The sequence below is a fragment of the Vitis vinifera genome, chromosome 11 (genome assembly GCF_030704535.1).
Source record: "Vitis vinifera cultivar Pinot Noir 40024 chromosome 11, ASM3070453v1".
Lineage (NCBI taxonomy): Eukaryota > Viridiplantae > Streptophyta > Magnoliopsida > Vitales > Vitaceae > Vitis > Vitis vinifera.
In genome coordinates, this window is record NC_081815.1 from 929,056 (window position 1) to 946,702 (window position 17,647).

The 17,647-nt window shown below is 36.9% G+C and overlaps 4 protein-coding genes across 4 annotated transcripts; 2 read left to right on the top strand and 2 right to left on the bottom strand.

The window, feature by feature from the left end:
• The first annotated feature begins 338 nt into the window (after positions 1-338).
• LOC100256155 (uncharacterized) lies at positions 339-1,220 on the top strand. Its single transcript, XM_059740732.1, has 2 exons — positions 339-694; positions 770-1,220. The coding sequence occupies exons 1-2, from the start codon at positions 339-341 to the stop codon at positions 963-965; spliced, it is 552 nt and encodes a 183-aa protein (XP_059596715.1). The 3' UTR covers positions 966-1,220.
• Positions 1,221-3,012: 1,792 nt separating this feature from the next.
• LOC100254310 (GCN5-related N-acetyltransferase 6, chloroplastic) lies at positions 3,013-5,825 on the top strand. Its single transcript, XM_059740579.1, has 9 exons — positions 3,013-3,418; positions 3,624-3,831; positions 3,932-3,984; positions 4,375-4,411; positions 4,491-4,556; positions 4,671-4,775; positions 4,885-5,038; positions 5,140-5,216; positions 5,318-5,825. Exons 1-9 carry the CDS (start codon positions 3,318-3,320, stop codon positions 5,381-5,383), a joined length of 867 nt encoding a protein of 288 aa, XP_059596562.1. The 5' UTR covers positions 3,013-3,317; the 3' UTR covers positions 5,384-5,825.
• Positions 5,826-6,662: 837 nt separating this feature from the next.
• On the bottom strand, positions 6,663-9,125 carry LOC100249213 (pentatricopeptide repeat-containing protein At1g11290, chloroplastic). Its single transcript, XM_002278092.2, has one exon. The coding sequence runs from the start codon at positions 8,812-8,814 to the stop codon at positions 7,021-7,023; it is 1,794 nt and encodes a 597-aa protein (XP_002278128.1). The 5' UTR covers positions 8,815-9,125; the 3' UTR covers positions 6,663-7,020.
• A 1,102-nt stretch (positions 9,126-10,227) lies between these two features.
• Positions 10,228-16,610, bottom strand: LOC100244043 (uncharacterized). Its single transcript, XM_002278111.5, has 6 exons — positions 14,626-16,610; positions 12,948-13,381; positions 12,694-12,855; positions 11,702-11,777; positions 11,159-11,314; positions 10,228-10,818 (listed from the first exon to the last, which is right to left on the bottom strand). Exons 1-6 carry the CDS (start codon positions 16,396-16,398, stop codon positions 10,702-10,704), a joined length of 2,718 nt encoding a protein of 905 aa, XP_002278147.1. The 5' UTR covers positions 16,399-16,610; the 3' UTR covers positions 10,228-10,701.
• Positions 16,611-17,647: the final 1,037 nt, after the last annotated feature.

The window sequence follows — 17,647 nt, forward strand, 5'->3', positions numbered from 1 at the left end:
TCCTAATCACATCAGCCGAAAATTTATGATGCCAAAACCTACTAGAATTGAAAATAAACCTCTTTCTAAGTTGTTGGGTCAATTTCCATGCAATGTATGCCAAATGTGACACAGTTTTGTTTCTTAGTATTTTCAAATTTGAAAAGCAAAAACATTCTTCTGTTACTTTTTAAAAGCTAAGAGAGGGAATTATACAAAACATGTTTCTGACTTAAAAGGAGAGCCCACACAACCTAGCCGTTGTAGCCTCCAACGGCCAAATCTCCACCCATTTAAATTCAAAACACTCCATATCCTTCAGGGCAGTTCAACATCAATTTCAGAAGTTCCCAATCCAAATGGGTTCCTCTAAGTTCAGAACCCCTTGTTCTTTCCTGAATCTTCTTCTCTCTTGTTTGAATTTCATTCTCTTTATCCTCTCTTCAGCCTCTCTTGCACCCACCATCCTCCTCAGAATGCCCCCAACTTCACTGGGCTGGGCGTTTCTCATGATCTCATGCATCTCACTCTTCTCCTCCTTTGTTGGTTTTTACTCTCAGCTCACACACTTCTGCTTCATAACCCATGTTTCACTTCTGCTCTCCTCTTCCATAGGCCAACTGCTGGGCATTTTGGCCTTGTTTACCAGAGAGAATTCGAGCCTCTCCATGCTGAAATCGCCTCGGGACATGAAGGAGGCTAAGCTTTTAGTGAGGTTGGAATGTGGGATTTTAATGGCAATGTTTGTAATGCAAGTGGGGGTGTTGATATTGACTTGTATTATTCACAGCTGTTGGGTAAGAGAGTATGAGGGGTTGGAGGCCGAGAGAGAGGCAGCGGCGAGGAAGAGGAGTAGGAGGATTGCGCGTGTGCAGGAGGAGTCCATGGCAAATGCAGCAAAAATTGCAGAGGTAAAAGCCAAGGAGTTTGATGAGAAGATGAAAAACAAGTATGGGCAGTGGGTGAAAACTGATTTTGAAGGCTGAGGCTATAGCGACTTAGATTTGTTTGAGAGTGTGTTCTTCTTTTCTTTCTTTTTCATTGTTTATTGCCGTTTGTACTTCGTGGGGTCACTATGGGGGTGGCCATTGGCTGTGTAATGTAGAGAAACATAGTGTTTTTGGAGAGCAGAGTAATCTTCCTTCCTTAATCTGTTCTATGTTAAATAAGATTTAACAATTCTCTGTTTCTTCTCTTATCCTGTATTGGGTTTATGGATTTTAATCTCCTTGTTCATTGAGAAAGGCTTACTGATATTGCTTCACTTCATTTCAGTCGTGGGTATGTTCAATCACCAATTGAAGCAGCAATAAAAGGCAATGAACATGGTCTTTCAAATGGTCTCAAACATATTCTCTGTATAATTCTTTCAGCAAATCATATACTTAATAAACAGGGGACTTTGCGGACTATATTTTTATCCAAAAATCCCTTCTAGAACTTCAACCACAATATCCTCCAAATGTTTGTTCCCAAAAGAAACAAATTTTCAGATAAAACCACGTTGGATGGCATCAAGTCATGGTGGGTCCTCCATGATTATGCACATATGTGCCCACCACAATATGTAATCATTGAAGCAAGAGGGAAATATGCTCCACGATTGCATTTTTTTAGACACTAATGTTAATTTACTACATCTTTATGAGGTGGGAAAGAAGGCTGCTGGCTGGCAGCTTTAAACCCACATGTTCCTCTGACAAATTCTATACATATGAACTATGATACTTTTACTTATCCATTTAGGCTACTTTTCATTGGTGGGATATGATAAAATAGTACATGACATATCATATTTCATTACATAAAAAATGTATTTTTTAATATATAATTTTTAATGGGATGTGATAGGTTGGAAAGGTTGCTGATTCATCTGCTATGATTAAATAATCCCACTGGATAATCCAAGCGAGACCAAAATTGTTGAAGAAGAATAATAAATGTGGAAAAGCTGAAAGTTCTCTTGGAATAACAAAAGAACTATTGAATAGCTCAAAGTCATCCAATACAGGCTAAGGGAGGATTTTAGTAGATGGTCCAAAATAGGTCCACCAACTATGAAACCAAAAAGGGAAAGAAGAAAGCTGGTTCTTGGAAGGAAAATAGAACATCCATGAATGATGGAAGTCCCTATTCTGGATCAGAAAAGCATTAAACCATGCTTTTGAAATAAATAAAAAATAGCAAAATATACATTTAAAATAGTATAATATATATTTAAAAATAGCATATATTATTTTTTTAATATTTTCTATTTAAAAAATGAAAATTCTCTTACTTTTAATAATATTTATGATTAAAATATTTAAATTTTATAAATAATTTTTTTTTATATTGTTAATATTATTTTATATTTTTTTTTGTTTTTTCCTTTTTAACCATAAATTTAATTTTACAAAATAAGTAAATTTATAATATATGAAATATACATGTTCTACGTATTAACATAGAATTAACATATCTTATGTAAAAGGGATATAAAGAATATGATGGATATATCCTACCACTTAACTAAATATAGAATAAGATAAGCGACAAGATGAATTATCTTATATCATTATCGTTCAAATATGGAATAAGATATAATATATATATATATATATATATATATATATATATATATATATATATATATATATATATATATATATAAACATATATTTTCTTATTTTATCTCGTAGAGTATCCAAATATAACCAAACCAACCAAATATAGCCTGAGAACATTAAATTACTGCAGCTGCAAGTTTCTCTTTCAACCATATGTTCTAGCATTGAATTTAATCTTCACCCTCAGCTCTTACCTTCACCAGTCAAACCACTCTTCTACATGGAACAAGCCAAAACTGCTTATGGCAGTTAACAGAATGTGAAAAGCCAGTAGCTTAAGCCTTGAAGATTGGATGTTGAGGGAGTGGGGACCTTGGGAGTGATTAAGATCTTTGAGGTGATTGCAAATCATCAAACTTCAATCTTTAAAACACTCCTTTCCTTTTTCTTCTTCCATTATTATTATTATTATTTTTTTATTATTATTTTTTTTTGAGGTGTGGGAGTGTTGGTGGTGTTGGTCTCAAGAAGACCATGGACCACCAGGTTCCTCTCCCTCATGAGCGTCTTCATAGACTTGTCCTTGTCCTCTCTCAATGGCCAGCCATTTGACTTGCAGGCAGGTAAGCCTGGTGTCATTTCCGTAGTATTTTCTCAATTTTCTTGGTTTAACCGCCTCCCTTATTGTTAGCGGGAATCAAACTCCATACCTACACTTCCCCCAGTGAGATAAGAAAGCTTCAAGAACTGTTTTTTCTGTCAAGATTACTCTGGAGAAAGCAAGCTTTGATGTTGACCATTGCACTTCACAGACCGTGTTTGTCAATACTTTCACAAAATGGGACAAGGGATTATCGTCATCTTCACAGGGTTTCTGCCTCCTGGACAATGTATATTTCCTTTCTTTCGCTTCAATAGAATTTTGAGTTTGTTCTTGCAGAATTTTCATTTTCTGATGCAGAGGAACAAATTGTGAGTTCTAGAGAATAATTTTCGATGGTTTCATTTCCCTAATATTTGTTATTCACAGAAACATGTTTCTGTTCCATTCATTTTGAATTCATGAGATCCTTGAAACTTTCCTTGAATCAACAGGGCAATGGATTCTAACTCCTCAACAAGGAAGAAGGAAGAATTCTCAATAGAGATTCAGGCACCATCTGTTCCTCAGTTTAGAACAGAAAGGCCATCCAATCTCCAATTTGACCAGCTGCAGCCGTCAGATGAAGAATTCAATGAAGGGAGCAGGGCTGAGTTTGGACCATTCATGGCACGAGCGGCTGTGCTGGATGAAGAATACTGGGTAGGCTATGGATTACTCCAAACCATGAAATGCTAAAAGGGTATTCTATTTGTGTTCATGAATAAATTATAGTGGTGACTGTGTTGTGATTCTGTGGTAGACAGCAGCATGGCTGCGAGCAGAAAGTCACTGGGAGGGTAGACCAAATGAAAGGTTCGTCCTACATATTGACAAAACTAAATTTTCAATCTAAAAGATGGAATCTGAGGTCCAATGGATGATTTACCATCTAAAGATATGCATAAATGGCATATATGCAGCCTAAATGGCATATATGCGGCCATCTAGACCTGCCATTTTATGCCAGAAATAAGCTCAGAGTCTAAAGAAGGCCACTTGAAGGAATTGTTTCATACTTTCAGTGTCTACTCTTAACAAAAAAGTTTAGATTTCTGGGAAAATCAACACCAGAAGACCCTGCCAGAGGTGGGATTCAGTCCCACTATGGATGTGGGCAACCTACAATGGGCTGCGCAAGTGCCTTCATACATACAAGTGCAAAAAAATGGACATTACTGATCCCAACTCTGCTTGGTGTCACAGATATGCTGAAAACTACAAAAGGAAATTTGCAGAGCAGGTTGTCATCTTTCTTTCAATATAAATGTATGGATTGCATATAATGCACATAATTTTTAATGTTTCCTCTAACTGTGTAGGAGTTCAATGCATTAAAAAGACGATGCAGAGGACAAAATGACCAGAAATACACCTGCATTGTGGCAGTATGTTGTTTTCAGAAAATATTATAAATCTGCTATTATTTATATAGTATACGCATTTAAATCCAATATTGTGAAGACAATATAGAATTATGTTAATTGCTTCAGAATTATCAGGTAAAGAAGGAAGAGAGGGGTGTAAAACAAACAGTACTGAAAAGTGTAGTAGGAACCCTCGATTTGAGCATCCGATATTTGTTGAATGGAGATACCTTTCCAGGGGTACAATGCTTCATGTTTGATCCATCTAAATTCCAAGTGTTAATCTACCTCTTATTGAGTACAACCCAATGCTTCCGTTAACTGGAACTGGTATAATTTCATCTCACAGGAACAGGTTAAGGCTCCTCTTTTCTGCAGCATCAACAGAACTAGATCAAGCAAATATGGTTATGTTGCAAACTTATGTGTTGCCAAATCAGTGCGCCGCCAGGGCATTGCAAGCAATATGTTGCATTTTGCTGTTGAATCAGCCAAATCAATTGGTAAGATAAAACATGAATTCACCCTTCAGATATTTGAACTAGCGTATAAAATGAAATGAAATGGGATTGCCACCATGATAAATTCTATCTTCATGCTCTAGGTGTAGAACAGGTATTTGTGCATGTGCATAGAAATAATGGACCTGCACAAGAACTGTACCAAAAAATGGGCTTTGAGGTAATACCTGTTGTGTTCACTGAATTCATGCTTCTGGTCTCAGTTCTGTTCATCTCTTTTTATTCATGATGCACTGACACAACTTCTATATTCTCCATCAGATGGTGGAAGTGGCAAGCTCTCAACTGTTACAGGAGCAAACCTACTTGCTTTGCTTCAGGACATAGAACTTATTCAACACAATTTTTTTCAATTGTTTGTACGGAAAGGGAAATCATTGTTCATACAGACCATCCAATACTTGATGTTTACAGTGCACCCAAGATTGGGACGGTGCAGGCCTAGCAAAGCAAAAGAGGAAAAAAAACACTATGTTTCATTTGTACAAAGAAACAAGACTCAGGAAGTTTTTAGTCCTAATGAAGAGGATGATCCAACTTAGAATATTACTTCTGAGCTTCAAAGAGAACGACAATGATGAATGAAGGCTGTGTCAGGAGAGAAACTGGATGCTAAAAACGCAAATCTGGCTGGAATGTAAGAAAGCTTCACCTGTTACTACTTGACAGGCCTCATTAGCTCTAATTTCCGATTATCTCAATCATAATTATAAAGAATTCCTTGTAGGATTTATACTTCCAAAAAAAAAATGACTGGAATTTTGACGTATCTTTCTTTTGCACAAGATTATCTATTCAAAATTTCCATGAACGGAATATACTTTACAGCCTATAGGCCTCAGATAGAAGACAATTTTCTGCTGCTTAAATTAGTTCCATGATAAACCTCCATTTAGTTACTATGAAATACAGCTTACCCAACATGAAATCTGTATTGAAGAAGAATTTACCAGGAAATAAGGAACAGAAAAGACAAGAAAAAGGAATAATATGTGTCCATTGTACATACAGGTAAAAAAAATGTACCTCAAAGCATACAAGACAATGACTCAAATATCTAATCCGTTTGTGACAAAGAGGTGAAAGATGACATGAGAAACATAAGAATCCGAGCAAGTAAAGGAGACATGATACGATGTAACAGTTTGGAGAATAATGATCAGATCTGTCATAAAAAACTTGAAACATTGAAAGAACATAGAGAACTGTATTTCTGAAGGGATTTCACTTAAATTTTACAAGACCAATAGAAGACACATTTCTATGATGTTTCAGAAGATTTTACATAGAAAAATATGCGAGAGTTATCAATAACAGAAAAATGTAAAAGGTTGGGTGGTCTCCCTCCTGCAAAAAGAGATTCTGTTACCCAACTCTTAAGAGTTAAGGCACACCAGTGAGACAGTTGAAAGACTGATACTTGAACTAGGCACACAAAAATTTAAGTGACCAGGAGAGACCTTTTACTCCCTGGAGCAAAAATAGAGGATTCTTAGCATTGGCACTCTAGAGCATGTCTGTTGTTCAAGATTTTACTCAACGTTTGTTATGCATCTTTTGAGCAGGGATTCATGATGTGATACAGATTTATAGGAGCACCCTCAAGTTAAGACAAGGATTAACTTTGAAAGATCTGAATTCGTTCCTGTGAGGGTAGCCAGGAACTGTTACATGAATTTGGTTCTTGATAACTTAATATATCTTTGAGTCCCAACCTTGTCCTTTTTATGTAAAAACATTTGATGTGCTACAATAAATGTACAGAAATAAATGAATTGGTTGAATCTTCAACTTTTCAACAAAATGAAGGAAACATTTCCTATCACCATTCTGATGGGATTTATAGAGGCTGTACCCAGAATTGTATGACCTGATTGCTTTGCACACTCCTGAAAACCAAAATCCTTCATCTGATTATGCATTCCTTTCAAGTTTTTGGAATCAATTCTTCACATAAGTATAATCTAGTTGATTGAGCCTCTCAAAGAGGATTGAGACCTTGAACCTGATAGAAATGTATGGAACCTCCGATTTACCTCAACCAAACTATGACCAGGTATCTTTTTCAACTCCCTTTCCTCCATTAGTTTCCGCAATCTAGCTGCATCTTCCCACCTACCAGCTTCAGCATAAATATTTGACATGAGGACATAGAAAGTAACAGTTTGAGGATCCAATAGGAACAACTTCTCTGCCACCAGCTCAGCAAGCTCAAGATTGCTATGAATTCTGCAAGAACCAAGCAGAGCTCCCCAAACACTCACATCTGGTTCAACTGGCATCTTATCAATAAACTCATAAGCCTCCATCAAAGAACCTGCTCGACCAAGAAGATCAACCATACAGGCACAGTGTTCTACACCAGGCATGATTGAGTAATCTCTCATCATGCTCTCAAAATGCTTCCTTCCTTCTTCTACAAGTCCTGAATGTCTACAAGCAGTAAAAACAGCAGCAAAGGTGAAGCTGTTTGGTTTAACTCCCTCGTCCTTCATTCGTGAGAAGAGCTTGAGGGCATCCTCCCCATGCCCATGAGACGCACAAGCTCCTATCATTGAAGTCCAAGATACAACGCTTCTACAAGGTAACCTCTCAAAAACTTCCCTGGCCAAATCTATATTTCCACATTTTGCATACATGTCGATGAGTGCATTTGTGATTGAGACATTGATTTCAAGGCCTTTTCTTTTGACAAGCTCATGCATCCACCTTCCAGTATTTAAGGCTCCCAAACTAGCACATGCCGAAATAACACTAACCATCGTAATGTAGTCAAAGTCTACCTTTTCAGCTTGCATCCTTCGAAAGAGCTTGACCGCATTAGCACCAGCATTATTCTGTTCATAAGCAGCAATCATGGCATTCCAAGACACCAGATTCTGAACCACCATCCCATCAAACAAGGATCTGGCTGTCTCAACATTCCCACACTTACCATACAATGCAATCAAAGCGTTCGTCAGTGAGACATCTGGATCCACGCCCAATTTAATGCCATACCCATGAATCAACTTTCCTAAATTCAAAAACTCTAAACCAGCACAAGCAGGAAGGACGCTCACAAGTGTAACCGCATTCGGCTGAGTCCCTGACCCCACCATCTCCCTAAAAACACCCAACCCCTCTTTAAAATACCGGTTTTGCACATAACCCGCAATCACCGCTGTCCAAGAAACAATGTTCCTTACAACCATTTCACCAAAAACCAGCTCCATCCCCAAAGTCTCTCCACTCTGAGAATACATAGCAACCAAAGAGCTCTGCACAAACACATCCGAATCAAACCCATGCTTGACTATGTTACAATGAACCTCCTTCCCTTCCCTCAAAGCCGACAAAACCGCACAAGACCGAACCACAAAAGGGAAAGTATAGTTATCGGGAAACAACCCAGCACCATGCATGTTACTGTAAAGAGCCAAAGCTTCTTCGCATGGACCCGCATCCGCATAACCCCGAATCAGGGTGTTCCAAAGGAAAACATCCCTTTTAGGCATTTGATCAAACATCTTCCGAGCATAGTCCATTGTCGGAGCCAAGCAGCATGCCGTGATGATAAGCTTTGTTGAAAGGAGGAGGTTTTGACCGCACCCATTTGTCACAACCAAAGCATGGATTCGACTAAGGTCTGGTAGAGAAGAACAACAATTCAAAAGGTAGTTGAAGGAGCGGGAGTGGTAGTTGGTACGGAAATCAAACAAAACTCTCTTAATTGGCGCTAACCCTTTCAAGAGCGTAGAGAGAGACTTAGGCGACATGTACTTGACATCCTTCTACACAAACCAAACTGTCTTAACTTTTTCTCTTTTAGACTCTGATTGGAATGAAGGAATCTGGCCGGGGGGAAAAAATCTTGATTTGCAATCCTTTAATCTAGTGATTGGAATAAATGGAATTCAGAAATGGAAAAGATTTCAAAGAATTTGACAAAATAAGGAAAAGATTTGCAAGAATTTGATAAAATAATTCTAAAATTTTCAATTCCTAGTACAAGAATCGAGTTTCAAGAGGTCATAACTTTTTCCTTAACGATATTGCTATTTGCTATCATCTCTTATCGTCTTATCTGCAAATTTGTATGTAGTATTTAAACTTTATAAAATATTTAAAAATTTATTTTTATTAATTATTTTAAGGGTTAACTTCATTCATCATGGTTTTGGTTAAATACAATTTACTCATAAGATTTTTAATAAAATTTCAAATTTATGAGGTCAAAATTTGAGGGCCATCAATAAAATTAATTCTTATTTTAATATTTAATAATCGATAATTTACGTTTTTAATATTTTAAAATAAAAATTATTATGATAAATGTGGAAGAAAATAAAATATAAAAGGATAATTATTTGCAGTATCAAGCCATAAATTGGAAAAGGGTCAAGATTAATTGCAGATTTTTTCACTATTTTAGGAATAAAACCTCAATTATTATTTCAAAAAATCTATATTTTAGAAAATATTTAAGAGATAGGACTTAAGATAAAGATAAACATGAGATAAAATAAAGAGTTAATAAAATTTTATAATTCATCTAAATAAATAAAATAAATTTATAATCGGTACAAGTGATTTAATTTTAAAAAGTTCAATATTAAGGTTATGTTTGATTTTTAGAAAATATTAAAGAAAAAAAAATTTAAATGATTTTCTAATGTTTGATTGCCCAAAAATATTAAAGAAAATAAATTATAATTAAAATTAGTTAAAAACTTATATATTTTAAAATTATTTAATCTTTATTATGTTGATACTTAATCTTTATTAAGTATCCAAACTGATAATTAATAATTGTAACTCATGAAGGCTTCATATTAGCTGAAGAGTAGAACAAACACCACAATGACCATAACGCCATTAATGATTATAACAATTATAATATTCCTTTTACAAATCTAAACTAGAAAAGGATCTATTTTTTTTATTTTTTATTTTTATTTTGTTGGAAAGTCTAAAACTAGGAAGAAGAAATTTGTTGAAATATCTTAACAAAGATATGGTTAATATCAGCCAAGAGTCTTAAGAATAAAAAAATAAGAAAACATATTTAACAACAAAAAAAACCATTTTTCATTTCTTAAAAACTTAAAATATTATATTTTCTGAAAATATGTTTTAATTACTTTTAAGTCATTTTTATTTATTTTGGAGGGTTGTTTTAAAAACATAGAAAACAAGTAAAATCCAAACAGACTATTATCTCACAAAACATCATTATTTTTTTAGAACTATTTTTGAAAACAATTTCCAATCAGAACTAGTCTCTAGAAGCCCTACTAAAAGGTATGGGGGGTGTGGGCTGCCTCTTCACATGGCTGCAGGGTATGGAAAAAGGGACATGGTTCTGTATTTGTTAACAGTAACCAGTTGGGAAGTCAACATATTGACTCAAATGTTACAGACATCCATGTCTGCTAGAGTGGATAAAGGAAGCATACCACTCACTGAGCTGCCTTTCCTACAAAATTCTACCATTCGCACTTCATTGTTATACTGCAAACAGTATTGCTTCCGTACTTCCTTTCTTTCCCATACCCCCTTTAACAATAACAAAGGAGGATGGCTTGACCAGACAGGTATGCTTTAATGTTTTAGACCAATCGCAACACCATACAAAAACTGAAATCACACTGAAGCAGAAGAAACTACAGTGGAAATGATTGAGGATCAGTCAGCTTGAGATGTTTCAATATCGGAGTCAGCTTCAATCCGATGATTTCCACCTGAGGATTTGAGTGACCATCCACAAACATATTTGTAATCTGCAAAAAATGCAAACATCTTATTAATTATGGGTTAATTTTTTTCACCTTCTCTAAGGTTTCTGGTACATAGGTTTGAAATTTCATCAAATACTTCCCTATCTTTTTCATTTCTTATTTTTATTCACCTCTCCTTTCACTCAAAATAAGTAAGGTGTATGATGAAATTTCAAACCTATGGAGAGTAGTTATATTTAGCCAAAACCTCAGGGGAGGTGAATGAAAATTAACCCTATTAATGATATATGTTATCAAGAAAAGGTAGAAATATTGATCAGGGACCTCAACAATTTGCATTACTAGGAGTTGTGTGTGAAGAGAACCTAACAAGGTTAAGTACCTGAGTGCATCCAAAAAGTTTAAGCACCCTCAATGATAAGCAGCTATCCACAATAAATCCCAGGTCCCCATCTGTCAAATTTCGACACCAAGATAGGTCCAAACGTATCAACTCTCTTGAGCGTCTGGCAAGTGATATGGCTGTATTGTGGCCAATCTGTAGAAAGAAAACATGCCCCATGAAAAAAGTACGAAGAAGATCATTGAGGGACAAATAGGCCTGGCTACAACAGAAACCCTTCAACATAAGGCCTAGAACTCAGATGGCACCCATGTTACAGGTTATGTTCACTGCTAAAGATTTAGCCCCCCAAAGAAGAAGGAACTCAAGCTAGCATGACATTGAGTACATCGTATTGGGCAGCAGCATCACATAATTGCGGCTATTGCTCAAATCCTTTTGTGCAAATTCAGACAGAAAATGATACAGACAAATATTGAACTCCTTGGACAAGAATGGAGCACCCTAATTCGCACACACACACACAGACAGAGGAGAGAGAGAAGAGAGCTGAAACTGAATATAGTTTAGCTAGTAAGGTACCTTGCTAACATTATTGAGAGAAAGCTCTTTTAAAGACCCCCCCGAGATCTCTAGAAATGCAGCAATAGCTTCATCACTGGCAAAACAAAAATTATTGAACAATAAATCCATTGCCAATACTGGTGCAGTGAGCATCAATATTCCAGTATAGGTTGGACATGTTTCAACAAAGAAAGGTTAAAAAAAAAAAAGCAAAACTTTAAATACTTGACAGATGGTATCATAAAGATGCTTGCCACATGTATGATTGAGGTTGCCACTGAAAAAATATTGCCCTCAACAATAACCAAAACCCACATAAAGAGTAGCATGTGTCATCAGTACCCCTACCAATAGGCAAAGCCTCCATGCTATAAGTTATTTTCCAACAAGCCTTGTGACTCATCCAAACAGTGGAAACCATTTTTCAGTAGTTTCCAGGAAATATTCTCATTTCACAAAGCATTAGAAAAATATATAGTGTTTCCTTGGCAGAGGTTACTTTCTGGTAAGCAACAAAATCCCAAGAATCACAAATTCAACCAAGTAACCACCAGATGATCTACATTTCAGCAATTTAGCAAAAAAGTGTTTCAGATAGCCAAGCCAATGAAAAATCTAGCACATATAACCAATGCAAAACCAGCAATAAATTGATTCAGTCAATAACCCAGACCAATTTTTTTTTTTTGATAGGTAATTTTCTTTTTTCCCTTTTTTCATTTTTTGTCCCCACTGAAACCTGAACATGGAACCTCCCACAAACCCAGCCCAACCCTTCACCACTTGAGCAAGGCCTCAAGGGCATCAATAACCCAAACCATGGATTCACCAAACCTACATGTGATCAAAACAAAACAAAACAAAACAATAACTTGTATATTATTCATCAATTCAATGCCAAGAAGCCATATCTATGAACAAACAAAGAGGAGAATTAGGTGCTATAAAAGGAAGGAAGCTCTCATAATATGTCAGCAACAAGTATTGCATGGTTAACACGTGGTAAAAACCTGAATGAATTGCAGCGGAGTTTTAGTGTTTGCATTGCTTGACAACCACTTGCAAGATAACCAAATGCAGAATCCGTCAACTTGCACAAGTTACCCAAGTCAAGTGCACGTAATTCAGGACATGTCTCAGCAATAGCTTTCAAAGAAAAATCAGTCAATCTCCTGCACCAAATTAAAGCAGCAGCAGCAGGGCATGAGCAGTTATCCGGAACTCAATTACATCCAAAAGGAATAATACATGTTAAGGAACTTACGAACAATCAGTTAAAACAAGCTCCTTCATAGTGGGGCCATGTACACTAATGAATTCCCAGATAAAATCATCACAAACAGTTTGAATGCCTGCCACCGACAACACTTCCAAACATTCTAGTTTCTCCAGAGCCGATAGAATAAGCATAGCATCTATGCCTTGGCAATCATCAATATATAATTCTCTCAGAACAGATCCCAATGTCTCAGCTAAATTTTTAATAGAAGCGGAAGTTAGAAGAGAGCACTGGCTGAGATTTATAGATCTTAACATGGGGGCAGAAGAAACAAGTGCTCTTAGCCCTGCATCTGAAAGACGGCATGCACCTTTTAGGGATACAGTTGTTAATGCAGGAAGGCCATTTGACAACATATCAAAGGTAGCCCTTAAAACATAATCTGTCATACACCGCCCACATTGGTCAAGTTGTAGCACCTAATTCCACAAAACAAAATATATTCAGATTATCCAGAATGTTATGACTTACTAAGAGATAATAAGAAGCTACAAGTCTATATACCATAATGGCCTTGGATGAGAAGATAATTCTTATTACATCAGGAAGACATGTTTACAGAACTAAGTTGTCACATTGCAAATCAGCCAATTTCCATTTTCCAAGAAAGAATATCTACACATACAAGACAAACTACCAAGAATTAAGGCCATTAAGGTGTCAAGGATGAGTTAGGGAAGCTTCCCATAATGCATTGCAAAAAAGTTAAATTAAGATAAGTTGACTTGTAGTCTTGTTGGAAGCCACCAAAGAATTAGCAGAAAAAAAGAGTGCTCCCATGTAGGAGCTTGGGGGCAAAAAATCCCTTCAAAGAGGGATGGCTCCAAAATAACCCTCCATGCACTACGCTTTTGGCCATATTGACAACCTGGCAGAGGCAGCTCTGCCACATCGGCCTCCTTTTCCTTTTTTCTTCTGCACTTTTTTATTTTTTGTGAACCAAAAAAAGTGCAATTGGGAGGTGTGTTTCTATTTCACTAAAAACAGAGCTCCCAGCTGTGTTTTATATCATTAATTCTGTTTTCTAACTGAAATGGTGAAAATGCAGCTGGGAGCAATGTGCTGAGTGGAACCTTAAAAAGGCAGCTCTTAGTTGTGTCTTTGATGCCTTCTTTTTTTTTTTATTTATTAAAATACAACTGCAAGCTGTATTTTCAGTGCAATAAAAATGCAGCCTACACGAAGGGGTAAGATAACAAAAAACAAAAAAAAAAACACACAGATGACCTTTTTATTCAGCAATCCCCATTGGAGATATTTAGCTCCTAAGCTCCTACTGACCTAATGGGGAAAAAAATTCTCAACAAACAATAGATATATTGAATGCAGAAAAATAAATACTAAAGTTCACAGAAAGGTGACTCAGTCATTTGTCTACATTACAACTTTTACAGCATCAAACCAGCATGACACTAAAACCAATAACAAATAAGAACTTGAGTCCATTAAATGACACATTCCAGTGAGGCTTGGTGTGGCAATGAGTCAAAATGTGATTCTTTTTTCCTTTCATATCTAGGTGTTAAAATAAGATGGAGTTACTACCCTGTTTGAATTCCTGTTCAACAGAAAATAGTAACAACATTATATCAGACTTCATCTCATAAGTATCAGATATGTGCAAAATTTAATCTTCATCAATCATATAGACAAGAAAACATACTGTCAAGCTGTTGGTGTCACAACGCTTAAAGATTCTTGCAAACTCTTCCTCTGTTAGCCATGAACAATCCCTCACACACACCTCAAAAGGTGATCCACTGACAAGGAGCTCAAGGATATGACTGTTCATTCTCCGAGAATCACAGAGCAACTGACTTAGTTTGTGCCTCAGTGCATCTGGGATACTTTCAAGAGAGGTGATTGCATCACCATTCTGGGCAAGAACTTCAAGGCACATTTCTTGCAGTGAGGGGGCCAATGGTTTTGGGCACTCACTGCTCTTAACCTTTCTAGGACTCCATATCACATGTGCAGGTCTGTTTCTGTCTGAACTGGAATTCTGCTGTGTGTTCTGCTTCTTTTCTCTGTCCTTAATAATCTTCATAGCAGTTGAAAAGGGACCAGGCCAATCTTCATTTTCCTTCTCCCCTCCTTCTGATGGCCTTTGAATTTCAGCCTCACGAGAGGGATGGTTCTCCATCTCCTGTTCAGGCGCAAAATGAGCAAATCGAGATGCATTTCGTCTGGCTATATCTCGGAACCGGGTCCTTGCTCTTGATGCAATCCCTGTCACGCTAGTCTGTATAACCTCATTCTGAACCTGTAATCCTACATTGCCCTCCAACTGAATAGACTCTGAAACTGCAGTGTCAACCGAATTCTTAACTTCAGATTCCAAATTAAAATCCACAGGATTAACTGCATTCGGTGCTAAATCATCATTAATCAATATACCCTTCCCTTTTTCTTCTCTGCTGTATCTCTGTCCACCCTCAACAGCATCATTTTCATCAGCACTCATATTGTCAATAACATTCTTCAATTCCAAGTTCAAATCCAATTCCACTGCATCAATCCTATTCTGTGGCTCATCATCCTCCACCAATTTGCCCTTCCCCTTTTCTTCTCCAGTGAATCTCCTCCTTCCCCTAACACTTCCATTCTCATTAGCACTTGGGTCTTTCTGTAATTCTTCCACAGCAGCCTCTCCATTTCCATGACCCTGAACCTTTACACCTTTATCTTCTCCTCCACGTTCTTGCTCAACAACATACTTACCACCATCACTCTCAATGCGATCGACTCCACACATTATTTCCTTGACGATTTTCTTCCCAGACCGCAAACCCAGAAACCCTTTATCCTCATCATCCAAGGGACTGGCCTCAAAGCTTAATTTTCTCTTTCCTTTGGACTGTTTCACAGTCACCATATCTTCACTCCTCTGAGTCCTCTCCACAAAACTCCCCAAATCAGAACCCAAACTTACACTTGGCTCTTTCCTTTCTTCTTCTTTACTCCCCAACTCTGTAATTTCCGATCCACCCAAACCCCTCTCTGCCATCTCGACTCCTTCCTTCACTTCCAAAACCTCATCCTCCTCCCCAACAGAATCAGAACCCAGAACCCGACCTTTCGCATTCCCCGAACCAGATTCACACCTCCCCTCAACCGAGCACACCTGATTCACTCCGGAACCACCCTTCCTTTTATGGCGCCCTCCGGACGCCGCGACTTCGCCGGAACCCTCACTGCGACTCAATCTCGAAGCGATTCGACGACTCCGCCTGAGATTGGACGCAGAACCCGAAAGTGAACCGGAATCGGGCATATGGGCACCCATATATGGCTCTTGGACAGAACAATGAGAATTGCGAGAAGGCGAAGAATTGGGAGTTGAGGGCTCATTGGGCTTGGAGGAAGTGGAATCATCCATGAAGCGTTTCTTTAGGGTTTCAACTGGGACTATTTCTCGAGACCTCAAAATCGTCATCCACGGACCCTATTATGAGAATCGGCGATTAAAATACAATGGTTCCGAAGGGGGTTCGTTTCGTTACTGAGAAATGCTTCCCTTGGAAGCCGAATTCTGCGGCTATTGAGTTTTTCCCGCCAATGTCCGTTAACGCCTAAGCTGCGGTTTAAGTCGGCGACGTTCCTGAGAGTCTTTTTTCTTGTTTTGTTTTCTATATCACTGTATCCAAACACCCCTCCATTGTTTTTTATGGTTTTTTTAATAATGATTATGAGAATAAATTTTATTATTTAAGCTTTTAATTATTAAAATTTCCAAAAATAAAGTGATTAAATTTTTTCAAAACGAAATCTACGGAATAAGTTGTTTTTTATTTCTCCAAAAATAAAAAATATTCTTATATATATATAAAAAAAACATAGACTTATCTTCTATCTTTAAAAATTATTTCTAAAGTTTTTAAATTTTATAGTTGTAAAATCCTTTCAATATCTTAATTTTTTAAAACATTTTTATAGCATAATTGTCTCTTCTATTTTAAATGATGGTGTACTTCTACCAAAAATAACAATAATAATTTGTTATGATAATTGACATATTATTTTAATTTAATGGTGATTAATTAAGTTTATTTGTATTTATTTATTATTATTGTAAAATGGTGAAAAAAAAAGGTTCTATCTATCTATCATTATTATTATTATTTATACAAACATCTTGAGGTCAATTCATAAGGTGATAGCTAGAATTTATTTTGACCAAATTCACAAATTTCTAAAAGTTACCCATTGAAAAATGGGCCTAGTTTTCAAATAATCAATTGGGCCTGAGTGATGTGATTCAAATTCTTTAGGATCCAATCTAAGCCCAACCCAAATAGTGCCATGGGCACTGGACCACTGGTCACATTGAGCCAAGGTGATGTACCCTAATCCTAAGGGCAGTCTAAGAATAAAAGTACAAGGGCAATAATACAGATACCCCACTTTACATTATATCACCACCACACTATATTTGATGGTTGGTCATGGCTGATGCCTATACAGTATATAGGTGGGCAGACAGTTGCATTTATGTCCGTCCAAGTTGATTTAGGCTCAGACCATAACTCAGCACATTATGTGGATGGTTAGGGTTGTGTCCCACACTGTCAAGACTTTTGTGGGTTTTTGAGTTTCTAGCCCGTTAAATCTTTTGAAGGCTAGACACCTACCCAAAGCGCCTACAAAATGCCCAGTTTGTAGCCTCAAATCTTGTTGATATGGCT